Below are 22,530 nucleotides of genomic sequence, written 5' to 3'. Positions count from 1 at the left end.
CAGTGTGTTTCCCCATCACATCACGCAAAATCAAACGGAGCAGCCTTTCCAGCCGCCTCCAGGAACCGATGCTCACGCATCTGCGACACCTGCAGACGCGCTCTCAGCCTCTCCTGTCCCAGCAGCCGTTTTCTCTTTCCGTGTCTATCGCTCTCTCCTTTTTTGCTGTCTCCATGCGAGATTTTTGAGTCGTTGTTTGCGGACAGTGCTGGAATCAGGAGCGGAGGGACATCATCATGTCGTGGGCACTAGAGGGATTTCTCTGAAAGCTGCATTTGACAATGGAGTTCAACTCTTCATCCGTATTTGAGCAGCACAAAGGTAAAGCACTGCACACACACATACACACACATGTACACACATACACACACGAGCTGATAACAAGGAGGTGGTAGTGCCGCTGCCACTGTTGCCATGGTAATGCTTATCAGCGGGCTTTGCCATAGCCCATCATTTGTTTGGGTTGCCATCTGTTTGTGTGTAGGACTGAAGGTAACCTACCAGATTAAAGAGTACTAGCGAATATGACTATATTGATTTGTAAAACATGGGGTGAGGGCCACCATCTAACCCTAGGGTTTTCTGTTGTAGTCTAATGAAGTCTCTGGTAGAAGCTCTGTCAGCGGATCTTCTGCGTTGTTATGTATGTACACCCAACAAGCACCCTAGACAATATATATAAGCCCAAAGGAACATAATTTGATTTCTCAAGTGGTTGTTCAAGCCATAATGATTTCTCAGTATGTTTAATTTCATCAACATTCTCTCCATATCTCCTTAGTTCATTAATTTTCCAGTTGTTGACAACAGAAAGAGTACTGAGCTCATTTGGGAAGAATTTAGAGAGAAATGTTTTGAGTTTATATTAATATTTCACACTTTTGATTTCAGCTCTACAGAAAAAAACTGGAGTGACATTTGAAAAGCAAAATTCTCCATTTGCTGTCTCTATAATCTCATTGGTTTCTAGGAGAAACATCTGATAGATCTTAATTCTATTCTATAGAAAATCCCATAACTTCAAACACCTGCTTCTCTCTGCCTCGGACAAGTCAATGATAAGCAAGACCTAAAGGTTCTTGTGGCATTGACAACTTCCACTTATTCTTCTGTAAAGCAGACCTGAAATGTTCAAGAAAAAATGTTTCCGTATATACAGCATTTTATTTACACCCAGCAGATGTTATTTAGTGATCCGTTTCATACGTTTTCCTCTCAGAAGCTGCTGAGGAGGTTGATCTGAATGTGGTGTACCAGGCGGCAGCAAACGGCGACGTCAACACGCTGACCGCCACCATACGAGAGGACCCGTCCATCCTGGAGTGCTGTGATGGCGAAGGTATTCTTTCACCCAACATTCTGCACTACATTTTAACCATATTTCAGAGAAGTAATTATGAATGACATATGAGTATATACTTTGTCCAACTTAAGCAGGTCAAAAAGCACTTAAAAGTTAATTTTATACAAATTATATATAATTCCAGTTCCAACATGCAGTTAAGTATCCGAAAACTTCACATTCCGTTTACAATTAAGTATATTACTTAAGTTTATTATTACCGTACTAAGTACTCTTTTAAAAGTACGATAAAGTGTACTGCCTTCTTGTTGATGCATCACACCTGTCCTGACACTAAAGGCTGCGGTATTTCAGATGCAAGTTGACAATTGTGATTGTGTTATTAGTGGTGTTTGCCAAATTAAAGGGATAGTTCACCCAAAAATGAAAATTTGATGTTTATCTGCTTACCCCCAGTGCATCCAAGATGTAGGTGACATTTTTTCTTCAGTCGATCACAAATGATGATTTTTATATGCAACCGCTGCCCTCTGTCAGTCAAATAATGGCGGTTGATGGGAACTTCATCTATAAGAGTGAATAAACCTTGCTTAGACAAATCCAAATTAAACCCTGCGGCTCGTGACGACACATTATTTTATTCTTATCTTATTTAAGACACGAAACGATCGGTTTGTGAGAGAAACCGAAAAGTATTTATATCATTTTTTTACCTCTAATACACCACTATGTCCAACTCCGTTCAGGACTCCTTTAGTGATGTCTGATCGCACTCTGTCAACGGCAGTGATGTCTCGCACATATACTTCAATGAGTGTCAGACATCACTGCCGTTGACAGAGTGCGATCAGACATCACTAAAGGAGTCCTGAACGGAGTTGGACATAGTGGTGTATTAGAAGTAAAAAATGATATAAATACTTTTCGGTTTCTCTCACAAACCGATCGTTTCGTGTCTTAGGACATTAATGTGTCGTCACGAGCCGCAGGGTTTTATTTGGATTTGTCTAAGCAAGGTTTATTCACTCTTATAGATGAAGTTCCCATCTACTGCTATTATTTGACTGACAGACGGCAGCGGTTGCAGTTAAAAATCATCATTTGTGATCGACTGAAGAAAAAAAGTCACCTACATCTTGGATGCACTGGGGGTAAGCAGATAAACATCAAATTTTCATTTTTGGGTGAACTATCCCTTTAACTATCTAGGGCTGTCAACTTTAGTCGTTTAGTCGACTAATCGGTCGATGCCGTTTTGGTCGACTGACATTCTCATTGGTCGACCAGTTGCAAATTTTTTTTTTTTTTTTTTTTTTACCAATAAAGAAATTTTCATTGATTTACTCCTTGATATTTATTCCTTTTATTAGCAGTTATATATTACTGTATTCTAAATATAATTAGCCTATGTTTTATACCAAACTTTAAATGCTTTAATTTAGGCTATTTTATAACGGCGCCGTAGTTAAGCGCACCACGTGAACACTCGGGAACCGCACCTGTGGCTGGCTGCACTGCTGCTTCGCGCTCCTTAAGGAATATAGGTAGTTCATTCAGTTAGAACGCTACTTGTTTTGGGCTTTAGTCGAAAAAATGTCCAAGAAATGTAAATCTTTTGTTTGGCTGCATTTTACAAAAAAATACGACAAGACTGTGGAGTGCAAGCTATGCAGCCTAAAGCTAACTTACCATAGCTCAACGACCAATATGACCTTTCACCTAAAAGCGGTAAGCGAGATATAAATGTGTCAGACAGCTTTGCTATGTCTAATGTCGAAAAGTTTATATATTTTATTGGTTATGTACTAGGCGTATCCACAGGCCATGCCACAGGCGTTTGTTTGTGTTTGTTTTAAAACGCCTAGATCGTTTGGACAAAAGTTAACCCATAGCTTTGAAAGTAAAGAAGAATATACAGCCTGTATAATCGAGAGCTTTTGTTAGGATTTTTCATTATTTGGCAGTTTTAGCAGTTATATTTTTTGTAGCGTGTGGTGTGGTCAGGTGCGCGATTGTGACGGTCACTATAGACCTAGGACAGAACTCCTCACTTTGCAGTTTAAAAAATAACCTAATTTCCAAAGAATTGTATTATTATTATAGTTTTATGTATTATTGATGTTTTTCGTTGTTGTTTTATAAATGCTCTATTATAATTGTTTAATAAATGTTCAATCAAAAAAGTCTTTTTTTTTTTTTTTTTTTTTTTTAGTCGACTGATCGTTGCGCAGGACAGGACTTTGGTCGACTAAGCATTTCTTTGGTTGACTACAGCCCTATAACTATCACTGTTGCTCATAGCTAGGGTTACCAATTTGAACAAACCCTAACCCTAAGTTTTAAACTTTAATTAAAGGCTATTCAGATGAGATACATCAAATTATGAAGAATGTTGAGGAGAGGTGAGCTTTACATTGGTGTAATATTTAGAAACCTAAATGTGATTGAGGGTGGGATGTTTTGCTGTGCCAAGCAACCACTTAGCAAAGCCTGGCAGCCATCCACAACCCTAATTAGAAAAAGGTATTTCGTCATTCAAAATTTGAAAACCTTTGATCATTGTCATATAATCCGCATATTCAACAAAGCTGAGACAGAAATAAGCCATCAACATAAACAGATTACAGAAGGGCTGACCTACATTTTAATTTTAATGAAAACCATTGTTGAGTGTTTCTGACTGCTTATGTCTCGACGACAGGCTCCACACCTCTGATGCATGCTGTGTCTGGGAGACAGGTTGATACTGTGAAACTGCTGCTGAAGATGGGAGCTTCTATCAACACACAAGATGCCTGTGGACGGACGTCCCTCTCTCTAGCGACATACCTTGTATGAAAACACTCTCAGGATCACTGATTAGCTGGATTCCTTTAAAGAGGCCATATTATGCCATTTTACAAAGTCTTGTTTTTTTTTTTGGGCTCTACTAGAATAAGTTTTCATTGTTGAATGTTTAAAAAAAACACTCTTCCCAGTCTTAGTTCCTGTCACTATGAAGCCCCTCCTTCCGAAAAGCGCACTGTGCTTTGATTGGTCGACTAGACCAGTGTGTTGTGATTGGTCAACCGCTTCAGGCACGTTTGGGAAATGCCACACCCCTTACTATACTGTTGGGTAGAAGTCTGCTGTGGAGCTTGCTTCAGTGCGGGCTCGGCAAAAGTGTGCATCGAGGGCGCATATTGACCGCAAACTTGCAAGAACCCTTCTGAAACATAAAATGACAAATGGGACACCCTACGGTCTTGTGGACTTAATAATCACATGCACGCGGCGGCCATTGTAAGTACACAAGACCGTAAGTTGGGTTGGTAATTGAAAAACGATTCCAATTCTGGAATACTTGTTATAAAATTAAAATTTCAATTACTTTTATCGATTTCATTTCTGTGCATTTTAATATGACTTTATACCATCCGTGCTCAAGAAGACCTGTGCACTGAATTCTGCACTGTGTGCTGCAAACACATCCAAAGCAGGCATACAGAAAAAAGGAATTTTAATGTAATGTTAAACCATTCAAGTGCAAGAAGACTTGTGCGTTGTTTTCTGTGGTGTGCTCAAATCCAAAACGTGTGCACAGAAAGCCACCTCTCATACTGTATAGTGCACAATACCGAACTGAGTTCTCTTAAGCCCAAAGTATACTTCGGCCATCCGCATCCATGCACCGCCCGCATGACGTAATTTATGTCATCAGGAGGGTCGTAGACGTGCGCACACCCCATCCGCTTGCAAGCCGATTTTTGAGACCGCGCGGACGGTCCGTGTACAACAGCGCAGGTGCGAGTGACTTGAGCACTTGAAAACAGCAGTCCACTATGTAGTGTGCGTCTTTATGTGCTCACAGCCATGCTTACTTTGAAAGGCTCACATCCTTAACTGTTTGTGTGACGCAGCAGAACCCAGAAAATGAAGTACATCCGGGCCTTTACGTGTCTTTTTAACGGACAAGTTTACACAAAAATATATGTCAATATATTCTCGTAAACAGTCGGTTATGTCTTAAGTGAACGTAAACCGTTGACAAAGAAAGCGCATAACAGTATATTGGATCCCTGCAGCTCTTAAAGTGACAGCAGCCTAATAGTCCTGCTGTTGTCTTTATAATAATGTTAATCAAACAACAAAAGACAAAGAAAATTCACTCGCTATTGTGTAGTGTTATTTTATATTTGATTACAGTTTCTGTACCTGAATACCTGAAAATCTTAAAACACCATTTATTTTGATCGTATCTTTGTTCAGTTGTATTTATTTGTGAGACTGCTAATGTTTATTTGTTCTTTTTTAATTACTGAGTGTTTACTTGTCTTTAATAATGCTTGAAATTTATATTAGTTAGGCTAGTTGTTTTTGCTATGATATTTTTAAACCATAGGTAAAAGTTCCTTGTTTAAGTGTTCTTTAGTCTCTTTAGCCTCTTTAGCCTCTTTAGCCTCATGGTATTCAGCTACAATGAAATGTTTTGCAATAAATTTAGAATGAGTGTAAATGATAGAGTAAGTTGAGTAAGTTGGCCTGTAACGTGTCCGTTCCTGCAAGAAAACTCAAGTTTCAAACACACTGTTTGATCAGGGTTGGATCTGAACTCAAGCACCCCTGATATAGAGAATAACTCCATTTGGAGTGACTTTTTGCTTTGTAACTTTGCAGACCTATTTCATTATCAAACAGCAACATTACACACTAAAGAACACTGAACATGCGAAAAAGCATAATAGGTCCTCTTTAAAAACGTACATTTCTAACTTGTTTGTGTGCACTGTTTATGAACTGTCATGTACGAAGTTGCAGTGACCTTCATTACTTTGATTTAAATGGTTGTTTATTGTTTGAATGACTTTTACTGGAATTTGAGCTGGTGGTTTTTATCTTCTGCAGGGTTGGCTGGAAGGCTGTGTGTGTTTGCTTCGGAACGGGGCAAAACAAAACATTCCAGATAAGAACGGACGCTTGCCAATTCATGCTGCTACTGCTGAAACTGACTTCAGGTAATGAGGAGAATAAGTAGAATTTTGTTATTGCAAATAGGTTATTGAAACAAGAAGTAGTGAGTTTTACAGCAAAATTACCATAAACACAAAAACGTTACATTGTCCACCCTGCATTATTTTGTAATGAAATCATTGCAGAATTGTGTTACACATGTTACACAGCAAAGCCATTTCCATTTTCTTTAATCAGTTATCTTCATCAGTTGACTTTTGGAATTCAACCCATGTCAGCTATCAATTTGTGTGAACAACAATAGATGCAGTGTAGTGAAACTCACTCCTTCTTACTGTCCATTTAGCAGAAAACTTGCTGTGCATTTGTCAAATGACGAGAGGGAAATTAGAAAACAGATTTCAGAGATGGAAAGCAAATCTCACCCAATAAATTTGACAACATCGATCAATAAACTTAAAATGTACTGGAAATATCTGAGTTAAGACAAGATAATAAGATATGTTGTTAAAATCAACCTGAAACCAAAAATCAACCCTATTAATTTTCTTAATGCACATTCCTTGATTAAAAAAATTGGAAAAATTGAAATTTTCTTTAAAATAATATTTATAATTGTCACATTGTTGTGTTTAGGTTCATTGTCATGTTCTGTTTAGTTTTCACTTCTCATGTATTTGCCTGAGTTCTTGTTGATTGTTTGTTGTTATGGTTTCTGATTAGTTCACACCTGTTTCCTGTTCCATTGCTGTTCCACTCCTGATTTAGAAAATCAACTTCTGTTGTACATTTTTTTTTTTCTGATTGGTTATCTGGTTTGTGTTCTATTATGGAATTAAAATGATGCATGCAGCATTTATGGAATAATAAACATGCTGTGTTTGTTTGCTTAAGGCTCATGGCTGTGCTGCTACAGCAGTCAACACTGTGTGAAATCAATCATCAAGACAATGAGGTGAGTCAGAGCAGGTGTACTCAGTCATTTGACTTTTAGCTTTGTAAAACAGAAGTGTGCTTAATTATATTGAATGTGCGCTTGTAGAGTACTTTAAATCTTAAAAAATGTATATATTATTTAAAAAAACTACTTGCAGGTAATATATATTATTGAAATAAAAGTCCACTTAAATGTACTTAAAGAGAATACACTTTCATGACTGTTTCTTAACACACTTAACATGTTCATGGGACATGTTCACTTCACTTAGTTTTGTCATAGCCATGACACATTAACTCTTGGGAACATGATAAGTCTGTGGCGGTGTCTCCATCTTAGGATGATCGCTGTCCTCTACTGATACTGAAATTAATACCGATACCTGCACCTTTTGTTTTGTTTTTGCCTTTAAATTAAATATTCACATTCTCCATGGCATTGTTTGCATGGAAGAGAAGCTATTTTATTATGGTAGAAATGTCCAAATAAAAATGTGTTCAACAAGCTGACAGAATTTGACCCATTTCTTCGTTGGAAACGTTTAAATGTAACTGAACTTTGATTGTTGTCATAGTAAATACTTACTTTCCCATGGCCATGCTGGGGAATCAGAGATTCTGTGTCGCATTCAGAGGACAGACACTGACACTTTGGTTTTTAAATATTTATTTCAACACATGACAACCAAAATCAAATCCCTGTGAACAGTTTTGCAGTGGCTATGTGCAAGTTTTGATAATTCACAAGCAGACAAACTGTGAGAGTCATACTCGCAAAGGTAATTTCAAACCAAACAAAATACAAAACTTTCAAAAACACTCAGCAATGTGATTATTTGATTGATTAATTTTTGAGTAATAGGCAGTGGGTTTAATCAGTGACATTATTAATAGATTTGCTATCTGACATCATCTCGCCATCCCCTCAACCTGCTTCCCTTAGTGTTTTTACACGTAGAAAAAGCGTTTTCTCCCTGAATGTTGATCTGAGTTACTATGGAGGTTCTGATGCTGCCTGAATGACCTACAATATTGACATTTTTCACAATTACTACAGAAACACTGCCTTAAAGGGGGACTCAGTAGTATTTCAAAAACACTCTTTGGAAGTTAGTCTGGCTGATACCAACAACAAACGTCTAAATAATCAGCATTAGGGGGCGTATGGCGGTCAAGGAGAGAGAACGAGCAAGAGGGAGATTTGAAAATAATAAGAAAAAAAAACTGCAAAATGAGAGATGGGACAAGAGCTCAAAAGAATATCACTGGAATAAAGGTTTATGACTGGGCAAAACGCTTTAGGAACCGCTTTTATATTAGAAAATCTTTCAAGCGCTGGAGAGAGCTAAGTGGGAAGGCTTGAAAACAGACGCGGAGGCTGCTTTGATCCCGCTCGTGAGTAACACTGGGTTTTGATTGTCTGGAGCTGCTGTTCTGTTTACGACTAACAACGATCACTTTGTATTTACTCTTGTGTACTGTATGTTCATTTTTTGTGCTTCCTTGTCATTCATTCATCAACTGCGCTTTATTTTTTGTGAAGCATTTTTTTGTACGTCAGCTGTGATAAACTTGGATTGCGTGTGTAACAGATAGTCAGAGTTGTGCAGGAAAACTACTGCACACTGACGACCGCTAGAGAATGAGGTGTTTAGCGTTATTGAATACTCACTCACTCGGAGCAGGGTGGTTAGGATTGGAGAGTGAGTTTTGGAGGTGGAGCAATGAAGAGAGGGGTGGGTTTGTTTGGGTTGATTTCAAATATCAACAATGTTTTACAGCCATAGACTGCAAAGAAATATGGACGTAGCGTCAGTGAGGTCACCCATAGAGTTCTGAACAGCAGTTTTGACGCGTAAATGAGGCCGCGGCCATCTTAGCTGCGCGTCACCGCACGTCACTCCCGGATAACTGAAAATGGGCAAAGAGGCAGGGAGGTGGTTTGAGCTGATGTGACTGGTTGATGAAACCACGCCCGCCTAGCTCGACGTGACCATGTTAGCAAGCAAAGGAGCTATCTATCTAGATACTATCTAAATTATTAATGAAGCTAAGTTTTATCGACAGAAAGTTCTAAAGGTTTACTGTCAATTTACTGTGTTTTTTTAAGATATAGATGCTCCAACACCAGTAATTTGTGTTGGGTGTGCAAATAACAACATGGAAAATCAAATGGGACTTCATACCTTTATTCACATTTCTTCTGAATGATCTGCTCTCTGTCATCGTTCTTCAAGAAAGGATGCAATCTGAGCATCGTATCTAACAAACAAATCAGCCTGTGTCCAAAGTATATATATATTTTTTAAATAGTGCACTAGTTTTAGTTATAATATCCAAGCAGTGCTGTCAGAGTTGTATATCCTCCTGGTATTGTCATTGTAGTAAATCTCGCAATCAAAACTTTCAGCCAATGCCACGATCCAACAACGTGTGTCTGTGTCTCTTCCCCATGCACGCACACAGACACACATCAGTCTCGAATATTATGCAGCAAGCCATATTTTATAATTGTATAAAATAATCGAGAAAAATAAGCACAAAATGGCTGATATGCCAAATTCAGCGGCAGCTGAGGTAACATGACGGCTCACAAACAGCAGCGCAATCTACCTGTCACTCAAGTGACCACGCCCTTAATTATGCAGAACTTTTACGGCTTAATATAATTTAAACGGATAAGTTATAAAAAAATTTACCCCCCTCAGAGTTGTCATGAAGGGCATAAATAGCAGTATAGACCAAAACCACAATTTGAACCAACTTGTAAACATGTTTTTTTCTGCTATAAACTTGGCCAATTTAACATGGGACTCTATGAGATTCTGCTCTCTTTTGGAGCCTGTCCCTAGCGGCCAGTCGATGAATCGCAGTTTAAGTTACTTACGTATTGGCTTCACGAGACAAAGGGGGAGGTTGCCGCTTGTTTACAGCGTAGTTCAAATTCTACTTACAGCACCTTTAATACGGTGTCTAAACAAGACAGTTACCCAGAACTCAGCACACCGTGACGTCAGCTTCACATTCTCTATAGGTACCATTGTGCGCAATACAATATAATAGGCAATATGTTAATTTAATCATTTGTTAATTCCACACTTATTCTTAATTAAAAATAAATAATTTTAAAGGCCTATTCATTTATGACAATTCCAGGCTGCTATGGTAGCGTAGGTTGTTTACGCATTTAAAGGGTTAGTTCACCCAAAAATGAAAATAATGTCATTTATTACTCACCCTCATGCCGTTCCACACACGTAAGATTTTCGTTAATCTTCGGAACACAAATTAAGATATTTTTGTTGAAATCCGATGGCTCAGTGAGGCCTTCATAGCCAGCAATGACATGTCCTCTCTCAAGATCCATTAATGTACTAAAAACATATTTAAATTAGTTCATGTGAGTACAGTGGTTCAATATTAACATTATAAAGTGACAAGAATATTTTTGGTGCACCAAAAAAACAAAATAACGACTTATATAGTGATTTCAAAACACCGCTTCAGGAAGCTTCGGAGCATAATGAATCAGTGTATCGAATCATGATTCGGATCGTGTGTCAAACTGCCAAACTGCTGAAATCACGTGACTTTGGTGCTCCAAACCGCTGATTTGACATCTAATCTAAGTTATATTATTAACCTTACTTAACCTACATGTTATAAGTTAAACAGATGTTATATAAAACTTATCTTATCAACATTTGGAAATTGTTTTTGTGTTCATTGAGATATTGTTTAAAATGTTACTTTTTAAAGGGGGTGTACTCATTTACTGTACGCTAAGCACTGTATGGACATGATATAATTTCTTTAGCAGAAAAATATATCTTGAAAGTACAGCGGGACCAATTAGAGAGCAGATAGCTCCATATGCTTTCAAATCGCTCTCAAGATACTTTGATGTCATACACCGCAGTGTATCGCCGCAGTCGAACACACTGTCATAAAAGTAACGTTCTATAATAGGCTTCTATTTCTTTATTTTTGATTGTAGGGTGACCGACATTAATGACCTGGATTAATATTGCCAGGTTTCATGAGAATCACCCTATAAAAAATAAATAAATAAATGTTTGCCTATGGTCATACTTATAAGTTTTCATACAATTTTATTCATTTGTAAAAATCATGGTTATTGTATCATGCTGTACTGTCATTTTGTCCTTTTAGATAACAGTAGGTTTGTTATATTTTTGCAGTTTTTCATTTGTTATCTGATGCTCCATTTGCTACTATAGAGTAAGAGCCATGAGCACTTGTGTAATCTGTGTAACCATCTGATTGTGCTTTGGCAGGGAATGACAGCTCTTCACTGGGCTTCTTTCCATAACCGACCAGAGCATGTGCAGGCCCTGCTGCAGAAAGGAGCTGACCCGACGCTTGTGGACAAAGACTTTAAAACAGCACTTCATTGGGCTGTGCAGGTACAAATCATAAACAAAGACTTGAGTCTTGAGTCTTACTAAAGTATGGTTTTCTGGGGCCGGATTCACAAAAATCTTCTTAAGAAAGAAGTTAAGAAAATTCTTAAGATAAATTCTAAGAAGTTCGTAAGAATGTGCAACTCTGAAAAGTTCTCAAATATTTTCTTAAGAACACCTTAATTTTTTTCTTAAGAAAGTTAAGAATGTTTTTTGATTGAAAGGTGAATATTGCTGAAGACTTGCAGAATGAAAAACACCTCAAAGTTTTTTTGCACTCCCTGCAGATTACCGTAGATATCGTAATAAACACGCAGACTATATCGTACATCTGGCTTGATGGGAGTTAATCGCTCAGCCTTATGTTTTTAAAGCACCTTGTCAAGTTAAAATAGTTATTTTAAAAGAGCCTGTCTAAATGCAGCAGTCTTTCCCATTTATTTGCACTCCCTCTCTCTCTTGACTGAATGTGTCCTTTATCTGTGCTCTGCCTCGCTAGTTCTAATTTAAGTGAACGCATCATGTATAGATGCAAATGATCAATCGGTGCCACTTCAGACATGTTACTTGTCCACATACGGTACTAGTAGTAATATGAATTATATTTAGCTAGCTAGTGTTATGTTGTAATGGTTAATATTTGAAAAAACTGAATAAATTCATAAAAAATCTTACATTTGGGTATTTAAGACAGTTTGGAGGTTATTCTAATTTTAAAAAGTAATTCACAATGATAAATGATAAAAACATTCTTTTTGGGAAAATTAATACTTCTTAAATTTTATCTTAACAATCTTAAGGAAAAACGATAAGAAAATACTTATGAAAAGTTTTTGGAAACAAAATATTCTTTTTTCTTGAGTAAGAAAATAAGAAATTGGCAAAGAATGTTTTGTGAATCTTGCCGCTGGTTATGTGTTATATTGTATTGGTATACTATAGCAAACTAATTCATACTGTTTTATACATTATATATTTAGATCTATATAAATACATAATTAATACATATTAGTATTTTTATTTCCTTGTAAGGTAGACATGTCATGTTTCATCAGGCAATTTAATACTGTATATGTCTTAAACATTTATTGTAAAATATGGTTTATGTATGTACATAGCAAGTTGATTATTAATTTATATGTCTCATTGTTTTTTAACTATGTGGCAGAGTGGCAGCCAGTTAATGTGTTCCCTCATTCTTGACCATAATCTGGGCTCCTCTGTGATCAATTATGATGACGAAAATGGGAAGACCTGCGTTCACATTGCCGCTGCTGCAGGTTTCAGTGACATCATCTATGAACTGTCTCGAATTCCTGAGACCAACTTGCAAGCTTTAGACGTGGATGAACGGTACAGTAAACATGTTGTGTGACATGTGAGTGGAGTGTCACATCAGTTTTTAAGCATGTCTGTGTTCATATGGAGTGTTTACCAGTGTTTTTGTTTACCAGACGGACTACGGCAAAAATTGGTTTTGCTTGCAATGTTTAACAGAGAATTTTCGCAATTGGTTTGGAGGACATTATCAATACATGTACTTTTTAAACAATATCTCAATGAACACAAAAACAATTTCTAAAATGTTGACAAGACTAAGTTTAAAGGGATAGTTCACCCTAAATTGAAAATTGTCAACATTTACTCACCCTCATGTTGTTCCAAACCTGTATAAATTTATTTGTTCTGTTGAACACAAAGGTATATATTTTGAAGAATGCGTTAAACTGAGCAGTTTTGGGGCACCATTGACTTCTGTAGTAGTTTTTATCCTACTATGGAAGTCAATGGTGCCCCAAAGTGGCCTAGTTACAAACTTTCTTCAAAATATCTTCCTTTGTGATCAACAGAACAAAGAAATTTGGGTGATGCAAAAATTAGTACACCCCGCAACAAAAACTACTACATCTAGTACAGTACTTTGTATGGACTCCATGATTTTTAATGACAGCACCAAGTCTTCTAGGCATGGAATGAACAAGTTGGTGACATTTTGCAACGTCTATCTTTTTCCATTCTTCAAGAATGACCTCTTTTAGAGACTGGATGCTGGATGGAGAGTGATGTTCAACTTGTCTCTTCAGAATTCCCCATAGGTGTTCAATTGGGTTCAGTTCAGGAACCACTGAATCAGTTTCATCCTGTTCTTCTTCAGAAATCCAACAGTGGTCTCAGATGTGTGTTTAGGATCATTGTCATGTTGGAAAAGTACACAAAGACCAAGGGCACAGAGTGATGGTAGCATCTTCTCTTTCAGTATAGAGCAGTACATCTGTGAATTCAACAGTGAATTCATGAATTCATGAATACCAGGCAGAGCTGGAGAGTGATAGCAGGCACCAAGAGTGGGTGGGGCAGATGAAGGCTCCTACCTCATAGCTCAAAGGCAAAATGGTATCAGGAAGTGGGAGAGAGCATCTGGTTTGGTATTTTTGCAGCCGGACGATTAGTCAAGTCAAACATCCACATCAAATTGCCCATAGGTCCTGCCTCAAATATAGTCTTTTGGCTGACCTGATGTATTTGATGTTCCTGTGATTGGTCCACACCACAGATGGGACCACAGACCCTTACGGCTAATGGCGCCACTCACTCAAAGCCAGCCAAAGACTCCTTGGTGCTTACACTGCATTTTTGTTCTGTGGGGGACAGACGATGGGAGGAGTAGTGGAATTGGTCACCTTACTATCCTCTGGGAACCTCTGACAGAAAACTGACCCAACTACTACATACCTCTAACACATCCACTTCTACAATGAACTGCCTTCCAGGCTTAGTAGTCCTCAAGACAGTGGCCAAAGTAAGTGTGCCTTAAGACTGGGCAGAGACGACGACTGGAAGGAATTGATGATAAAAGTTGTCAAAGCCAAGGCCATATTCAAAATCCCTGGGGAGTTGTTAAATGCCATCTTCCAACTCTTTTTGCCTTCTCTAAACAAGACCAGACCAAGCATTATGGAGGTGTTGTTTCATGAATTACCTTGCCACTGCAAGATCTTGAAGGCTAATGACATGAGAGGTAGGGGTACCTGTTCTTAACAGTTCAGGCCCCAATAATCAGTGCAGGGCTGTGAGGAGCCACCCTTCTTCTTCACAAAACAGATAAACCTATTCTGAAATGTTTGTTCCTGGAAGAAAAGTCAGTACTACAATGGAGGCATTTCAGGGAGTTCAGAAACTGTGTTTACTGATATATAAATTAACTCCCTTTGGAGGGTCTTTGCTTTGGATCTTTGCAGATCTTTTTCATGCTCAAACAGCAACATTACATATAAACGAAAGCTAATAATAGGACCCCTTTAGTAAGCATAGTGCACTTTTATTATAAACACTCTTTTTCAAAAGTTACAGTATAGTTAGCTGACAATACTTCACTTTTAGAACACGATACTGATGGATAACAGTGGCAGTTCCTGAGTCGTACTTATTATAATGATGTCATATTCTTAACTATGAGCCCAACACCCCCATGTTCTTTGTTATTATACAACATAATATCTGTTTTTCTGTCAGGACCCCTCTTCACTGGGCTGCTGCAGCAGGTAAAGATGACTGTGTGCAGGTATTGTTGGAGCTGGGAGTGGAGCCCAACCCTCGAGATATTAATGAGAATACGCCTCTCACATACGCAATGTACTGTGGTCATACTGCATGCATTAAACTCCTCTCCACTGAAAACAGGTTTGTCATTTTGATTTTTCTTCAAATTTTGTTCAGTTTTTTTGGAAATAAAAAAATTGTCAATTGGCACTTATCTGTTGGGTACATATTGACATATCTGTGACTTTTTAGATCGTAAGAAGCAATGCCCCCTTAATGTCAATAACTAGCTACTCCCCATTAGCATTAGTAATTGCAAAAAAACACTCCCTGTAGTAGAGTTTCACACCAGTGTTGAGGAATTGGCAAAACAATTTTAGCGAAACTTCCCCCACAAGTTTATTGAAAATTTAGGCAAAAGCACATAGAAGGCAGATCCCCAGTCTTAGAGACAGAATCAAAACCAGTAGTTGACTGGAGGTGGAGACAAATGGGAAACAACTGACGGCGCGAGAGCCAGGAGAACAGTCCATAAGACAACCAATCCAAATAGCCAGGCCAGTGTCACATCAAAAGAATGGCAGTGTGTCATAACCAGGGAGAGCACTCTGAATACCAGGCAGAGCTGGAGAGTGATAGCAGGCACCAAGAGTGGGTGGGGCAGATGAAGGCTCCCACCTCATAGCTCAAAGGCAAAATGGTATCAGGAAGTGGGAGAGAGCATCTTGTTTGGTATTTTTGCAGCCGGATGATTAGTCACGTCAAAGACACACATCAAATTGCCCATAGGTCCTGCCTCAGATGTAGTCTTTTGGCTGACCTGATGCATTTGATTCTCCTGTGACTGGTCCACACCACAGATGGGACTACAGACCCTTACAACTAATAAAGTTAATAAACTTGGTGCTTACACTGCATTTTTGTTCTGTGGGGGACAGACGGTGGGAGGAGTAGAGGAATTGGTCACCTTACTATCCTCTGGGAACCTCTGACAGAAAACTGACCCAACTACTACATACCTCTAACACATCCACTTCTACAGTGAACTGCTTTCCAGGCTTAGTAGTCCTCAAGAAAGTGGCCAAAGTAAGTGTGCCTTAAGTCTGGGCGGAGACGACGACTGGAAGGAAGTGATGATACAGTTAGCCTGCTATGCGGCCAAGAGAGCAGGGACAGGCCAGGATTGGACAGAACAGTGGTCAGAGAAGACAAACTGAGTAGTGGTTTGAGGAGAACCAGTGGAGAACAGGCCAGGAGACCAGTGTTAGCTTATAGATATACACGTTAGCTAATGATATATAACACTGTGCTCAGATCACAATATTGTACAGTACAGACTCCTTGATTTTAGCAATCCTACAAGATTATTACAAATCACACTGTGCGGCATGGATCTATTAAACTTGGGTGCGACAAGCATGTAGATTATTTCTATAGAAGAATAAATGTCATCAGCATGTGCTAGTGGTAAACAAAAAACAAAAAAAGTTTTAGTGTCATCTCACGTTGATTTCATATCGCATTTTTATTGGGTGGTCAGTACATGTAGGTCGTAGCAGCAAACACACTGCGCAATGATTATGCTGAATTTCTGACACTCAGAAAATTATCATAGGCTATCTTTGGTTGCAAGACTGTGACAACGGCTGTCTTTGAACATCTCTTACTGTATGACACATAGGACCACCGATTAGGAGCCATGATCACAGAAATCGACACAATTGATTCACAATGCCAATCTTTCTTCTGGGACAGCCGAAACTTGTGCAGTGTGTCCCGGGCTTAAGGCTAAAGCAGTATACTCTACACACAATCTATCATATGCACGCTGCTTGTGTGGATGCAGTCAGTTTTGACCACAAAAGGTGAGGTAATTAGATTGGATACATAGTCATGTATTTACGCCATACTGCCTGTTACTAACTGAACTATATCCTCGGTTTTAATGTTATTTTAAGGTGGGGTAGAATTAACTGAACATGCATTTTGTTCGCATACCCCCTCTGTCACATACCCCAGTTTGGGAACCACTGCTCTAGACAATGTTCTGCTGGGAAACCTTGGGTCCTGGCATTCATATGGATATTACTTTGACACATACTACCTACCTTGTTGTAGACCATGTACACCCCTTCATGGCAATAGTGTTCCCTGATGAGGCTTCTGTGGCCTCTTCCAGCAGGATAATGTACTCTGCCACACTGCAAAAATGGTTTGTGAATGGTTTGAGGAACATGACAAAAAGGTGTTGCCTTGGCCAGATTCCCCAGATCTCAAACTGATTTGAGTATCTTTGGGATGTGCTGGCCCATCAATCCGATGATCCGACTGATCAGTCAGTGTATGATTATTACTATATGTAATAGATGTAATGACATACCCAGTTTGCCTCTTGAGAGACAGTGACAGTTAATAGGTCATCATTTCACTGACACTTCATTATAAATGGAACAAAAATGTGACTTCAAGTGTGTTTTACATGCTTTCTTATCAGTGTAATGATATATTGCAGTCAACACTTTTTTGTTTATGTCTCATGAAATATGGAGCATAAAAATAAGAAGTATACTTTGTTCTTGTATCATTCAGATGTAAAATGCGTTGAGAGTTCCCATAAAGTATTTATAAACTAAAGATGGCCATACTTTTTTTACAGGTCTGATTCAAGCAGGCCAATGCATGCTCAAAACAGTGACCCTTGTATACGCAAGGAGGGGAAATTTCGCATGCTGAATCACATCTTCTGCAAGAAGAAAAAAGAACTGCATCCTTCTCAGCAGATAGACTTGAGTCAAGAATGTCAGCTCAAAGAAGAGACGTCTGAGGTGGACGACATCATTACTATGTTCGACTGTGTTGTTGAACCATTAGCCAGAGATGAGAGTGAAAACAGCTCTACTGTCAGAAAACGAAATAATGCATCTGAGAAAGCCCACCTCATTGAGGACACATCCAGCAAAGACTTCATAAGTCTCCCACCCATACGCACTCAGAGTCTTCCTCCAATCACTCTAGGTAAGTCTTTGCTGGCAAATTCTCAGACTTTGGCCCACAAGACCAGTGGAGGTCATGTGGTAGGACATTTAGCACACAGGTCGCAGAAAAGCAAGAGCGAGCATGACCTTTTTGATGGTAAAACTAAAGACCAAGCTTTTGGGCATGCATGGAAGACTGAATCCAGTCAGATACTGACTCACAAAGCATGGATCTCAGCTCCATCTGAAAGACTGCTTGACAAGCTGCTGCATGGAACTTCAAGTCCTTTAGACGTACTGTGCTCAAATCACTCACCGTACATACAGAGAAATGACCAAGGTAAGGTATTCCATATTGGCACTTAGGTGATTCTTCAGTTAGATAAACTAAAACAGTCAAAAATGTTCATTCATTTTAAAGCTGCCAACTGTAACTGTTCAAAATTTACAAAATTTATAAAATGAGCAAGAACATCATGAATCCATTTTCCAAACCGTGTTTTTTTTCGTACACCTATAATAAGTGTTTATATGTGGACTATTTTAGACTGGTTGGGTTGCCACTGCTGTGGAGTAGCCCATTACCTGTGTGACTCATCATAGACATAGACTCAACATAGAGAGTAGTTCCGCCTATAAGGTTCTTCTACAAGATGCATGCAGTTTTGTTTATTAACCGCTAGAAAATTATTTTTCCTAGTTTTTTACACATTTTGCATGTAGATGAGGCTTTACATGTCACAATATCACCCTGTTTGGACATAATGAATATGTAATATGGTGCATATATTTAGCTAAATGAGTTCATTTTTCTAGCTGACTAACGAATTTATGGTCACTGAATATATTTGTTCTGAGGTAAATGTGACGTTAGGCTACGTTACATTGTTTACAAGCTATTTTATTAATGTCTTTCCGCGGTTGAAACACTGATTGAGCTATTACACAAGACTATACGGATTTCAGTAAGTTGTACTGTATCTTTTAACATACCTTTAGATGTTCATTCATGTTTATTTCGCACTGTAACTGGTATTAAAGCGGAGGAGAGGATCAGTTCACGTGCGCTTCACGAGCTGCCGCTTCTTTTGAACTGAGGCGCTACAGCGATCTGTCACGCCTCATTAAACAATGCAGTATTTTTTTTTTTTTTATTTCTTAGTAAAATCAGCAGAATGTAAAATATGAGTTTTCTCAGTGTGTTCCACACCATCGGCTAAAGTTGGTCCTCGTTGGCTTTTTTTTTGGCTGATTCGACATGTTGAATCGGCGTTAGATCTCGTCGGCCTGATTATTCTGACTGGCTGTTCAGCTACTGCCACCTGCTGGTATGGAAAGGCATTTCATCTTACGCAGGTGCAGAACGGACGTGCTACTTGGCCGTCGGCTGTAGAGTTGGTGGCGGTTTGGTGTGTCAGGGCAACATTGGACCCAAACGCTGCCGACTTGAGCCAACCCCGCAGTCTGCTTTTGTCGCCACTAGTTCATTGGCGTCGGCTTGTTGTGTTCTGGGCTTTAAACAGATAAAACATAACCCGGATGGTACTTTACATGTGATTAGTATGTTAGTCAACACATCAAAATATACTTCTTTAAAGCACGCAAATGAATTGTTAAAACAATTATATAACGTACTTTTTTTCATCAACATTTTTACAGTTTAAAATGTACTTTTAAGTTTTGCACTACAAGTACATGCTTTATCATATGAAACATTATTTTAATAAGTTTAAATTTTCAAGATTTCAAGTAGTCAAGTGTCTCTGACTGAAGAACCACCCAGATATAAAATAGTGAATTAGTCTTGCCGTTTTTTGTGTTTTCTTTAAACAGCTCAAAATCATCTTTTACCCCTGAGGGTTAGAGAAACTGCTCTCACACGCAACAGTCTTGCTCCCATCCGAGACCACTGTACTCACAGATGTAAGTCTAATCCTTATGCCCTAATATAATATTTTCATGGTTCATAAGACTCTTTGTAATGCAATACCATGTTCATGATGCTAAAAAAGCTGAATTATTAGACTATTACGGAGTGTTATAGCACACATAAAAGTCTCTGTAAAAATGTAAAAGATTTGTGATAAGCAATTTTTAAGTAAGAAAGTAAAAATTGGTTTGAAAGTAAAACATCAGTTTTGAATTGCAATGATGTTAATGAGTTAAACAATGCTGTAGTATGAAATAGCAGGTTCTATTGATTAATTTGATAGATAACATCCACAAAAGTTTTTCATCTAAATGTTTGAAATAAAAATAGAAATATCACGGCTGACCAGACATCATATATTTACCCGGTATTTGTTTTTTTGCTGTAGCCTACATGTTTATTATTAAAATGGTTACAATTTGAAGTTTAAACAAAATGTGTAAACACTTCAAGATCTTTCTTGCATAACAAACATATACTGTATTAGAATCAAATATGATGCACCCCTGGTATTTTTGCTGAACATGAGCATCGTTCACATCTTCGGTTTAACAAAACCACCTTTCATGTCGTCCACAGTTTCCTTACCACCGGACCAGGTCTCCCAGGGAGTGAAGAAGTCAAAATCCTCTCTAGGAGCGAGTCTGGCAGTACTTCCACCTCCGTTTGCATCCAAACTGCATCGATCCGGCATTCCCCAAAGCCAGTCGCTCGGTTCCTTCCCAACTCCACTGACAGGAGAACCGTTACGGAACATTCAAGTTCTTCCAGCCATTCCGCCACAAAGAAAACGCAGCCCATCTCCTCTCACGACCCAGAGGCCGGAGAATTACTCTGAGAGCAGAAACTAATAGAAATTTGCCTAAAATAAGCAAACAATTGAAAATTGTAATACTGTTCAGCTTTTCATGGGTCGTTTGGATTCATTTCAATCACGAGGACACTGAAGTATCACTGTTTGATAAAATTACTGAGTCTTAACAGGTTATTTTTTCATACGATTTTACAGCTATGACCTTTTTCTATGGTATGCATATGGTTGAACTTTTAAATGTAAACACATGCTTTAAGCTTATTGTTTACTGTTATTAATAAAGGAAACTGTTGAAGTATCAAATAGCAATAACTTATATCAGTATGATAATAGGGTCTTAATTTGATACTTTTAAAATTAAAGGATTCGTTTACCCAAAAATGAAAATAATGTCATTAATTACTCACCCTCATATGATTCTACACCCGTATAACCTTTGTTCATCTTCGGAACACAATTTAAGATATTTCTGATGAAATCCGATGGCTCAGTGAGGCCTTTGTCAGCAATGCCACTGAACCCTCTCAAGATCCAGAAAGGTACTCAAAACATATTAAAACAGTTCATGTGAGTATTCTCGTCGCTTTATAATATTAAGGTAGAACCACTGAACTCACATGATCTGTTTTAAATATTGAGTACCTTTCTGGATCTTGAGAGGTTCGGTGCCATTGCTGAGCCTCACTGAGCAAAAAAAATCTTCATTTGTGTTCTGAAGGTCTTACGGGTGTGGAACGACATGAGGGTGAGTAATAAATGACATTATTTTCATTTTTGGGTGAACTAACTCTTTAAGGCATTAAAATAGTCTTAAATGCATAATATTAAATGAAATGTTGTACGAGAGTATACAGCACTCTTTGGCATACAATAACATATGGTTGTTTCTGTGCTGTATTCGGTTGTTAAGTCTGACGTCACTCGGCAGCGCTTCCGGGTCCAAACGCTCTTATCTCATACCACAAGAAAACAACAAATGGTGCTAATATACACACACAATGTGGTGTAATACTACAAAAAATATATAATTATAACCTTTATCTCCATACCAAAATCCCAGATGGCCAGACAATAATTCTTTTATAAATCGTTAAAATATTAATGTCTGTGACGCTGTGAGCACGGAGACTGTTGTGTAGACTGTAAGTATTTAAAATGTTTAACTTTTTAAAATGTTTGATGTTTATTATGAATAAATAGCGCTCATAAACGGCCATCGACGGCATTCTCAAGTGAAACGAGTCAAGGCTTGGACCCGGAAACGGCGTTCCTTACGTCCCGCCCCAAACTCATGCCATTGATTGTATCAGAAGTTGACCCCACACAAAAATAGAAATGCTCTGAAATCATCAGCACTCTTCCGGAAATCAAAATACTAATGGTTTACTTATGGTTGCCTGCGCACATTAAACTGGGTTGGGAGAGAGTGATCTGTTAATTGATTTAAAACATTTAGTCACGATTCATCTCATATAACAGTTAATGCATTCAGTTCCTTTTAAAGAGAGTCAGTTCTAGATGAGTCTGCGCTGTTCTTGGGTTTTAGGGGACGTGCTCTGACTCAACCCAATCCCAGCAGTAACCCTAGCCTTACTCTTACAGGGCCTTAACACTCCACCCCATCCTGACACCAACCAAAAAGGCCCAAATAAAACAAG

General features: G+C 38.4%; 1 protein-coding gene across 2 annotated transcripts; it reads left to right on the top strand.

Moving 5' to 3' along the window:
* Nucleotides 1–200: 200 nt before the first annotated feature.
* ankrd55 (ankyrin repeat domain 55) lies at nucleotides 201–20,984 on the top strand. Of its 2 annotated transcripts, XM_067395725.1 has the most exons (11): nucleotides 201–321; nucleotides 1,220–1,339; nucleotides 4,005–4,135; nucleotides 6,188–6,297; nucleotides 7,148–7,208; nucleotides 11,488–11,616; nucleotides 12,782–12,966; nucleotides 15,127–15,294; nucleotides 17,810–18,468; nucleotides 19,962–20,051; nucleotides 20,638–20,984. In XM_067395725.1, the coding sequence occupies exons 1-11, from the start codon at nucleotides 282–284 to the stop codon at nucleotides 20,907–20,909; spliced, it is 1,965 nt and encodes a 654-aa protein (XP_067251826.1). In that variant the 5' UTR covers nucleotides 201–281; the 3' UTR covers nucleotides 20,910–20,984. The 2 variants fall into 2 exon arrangements, with proteins under 2 accessions (XP_067251826.1, XP_067251827.1); XM_067395726.1 differs by lacking the exons at nucleotides 201–321; nucleotides 1,220–1,339 and adding an exon at nucleotides 2,657–3,031.
* Nucleotides 20,985–22,530: the final 1,546 nt, after the last annotated feature.

Source organism: Chanodichthys erythropterus, chromosome 10 (assembly GCF_024489055.1).
Source record: "Chanodichthys erythropterus isolate Z2021 chromosome 10, ASM2448905v1, whole genome shotgun sequence".
NCBI classification, from domain to species: Eukaryota; Metazoa; Chordata; class Actinopteri; order Cypriniformes; family Xenocyprididae; genus Chanodichthys; species Chanodichthys erythropterus.
Note: the sequence above shows the minus strand (reverse complement) of the source record. Positions and strands in the feature narration are given on the sequence as shown.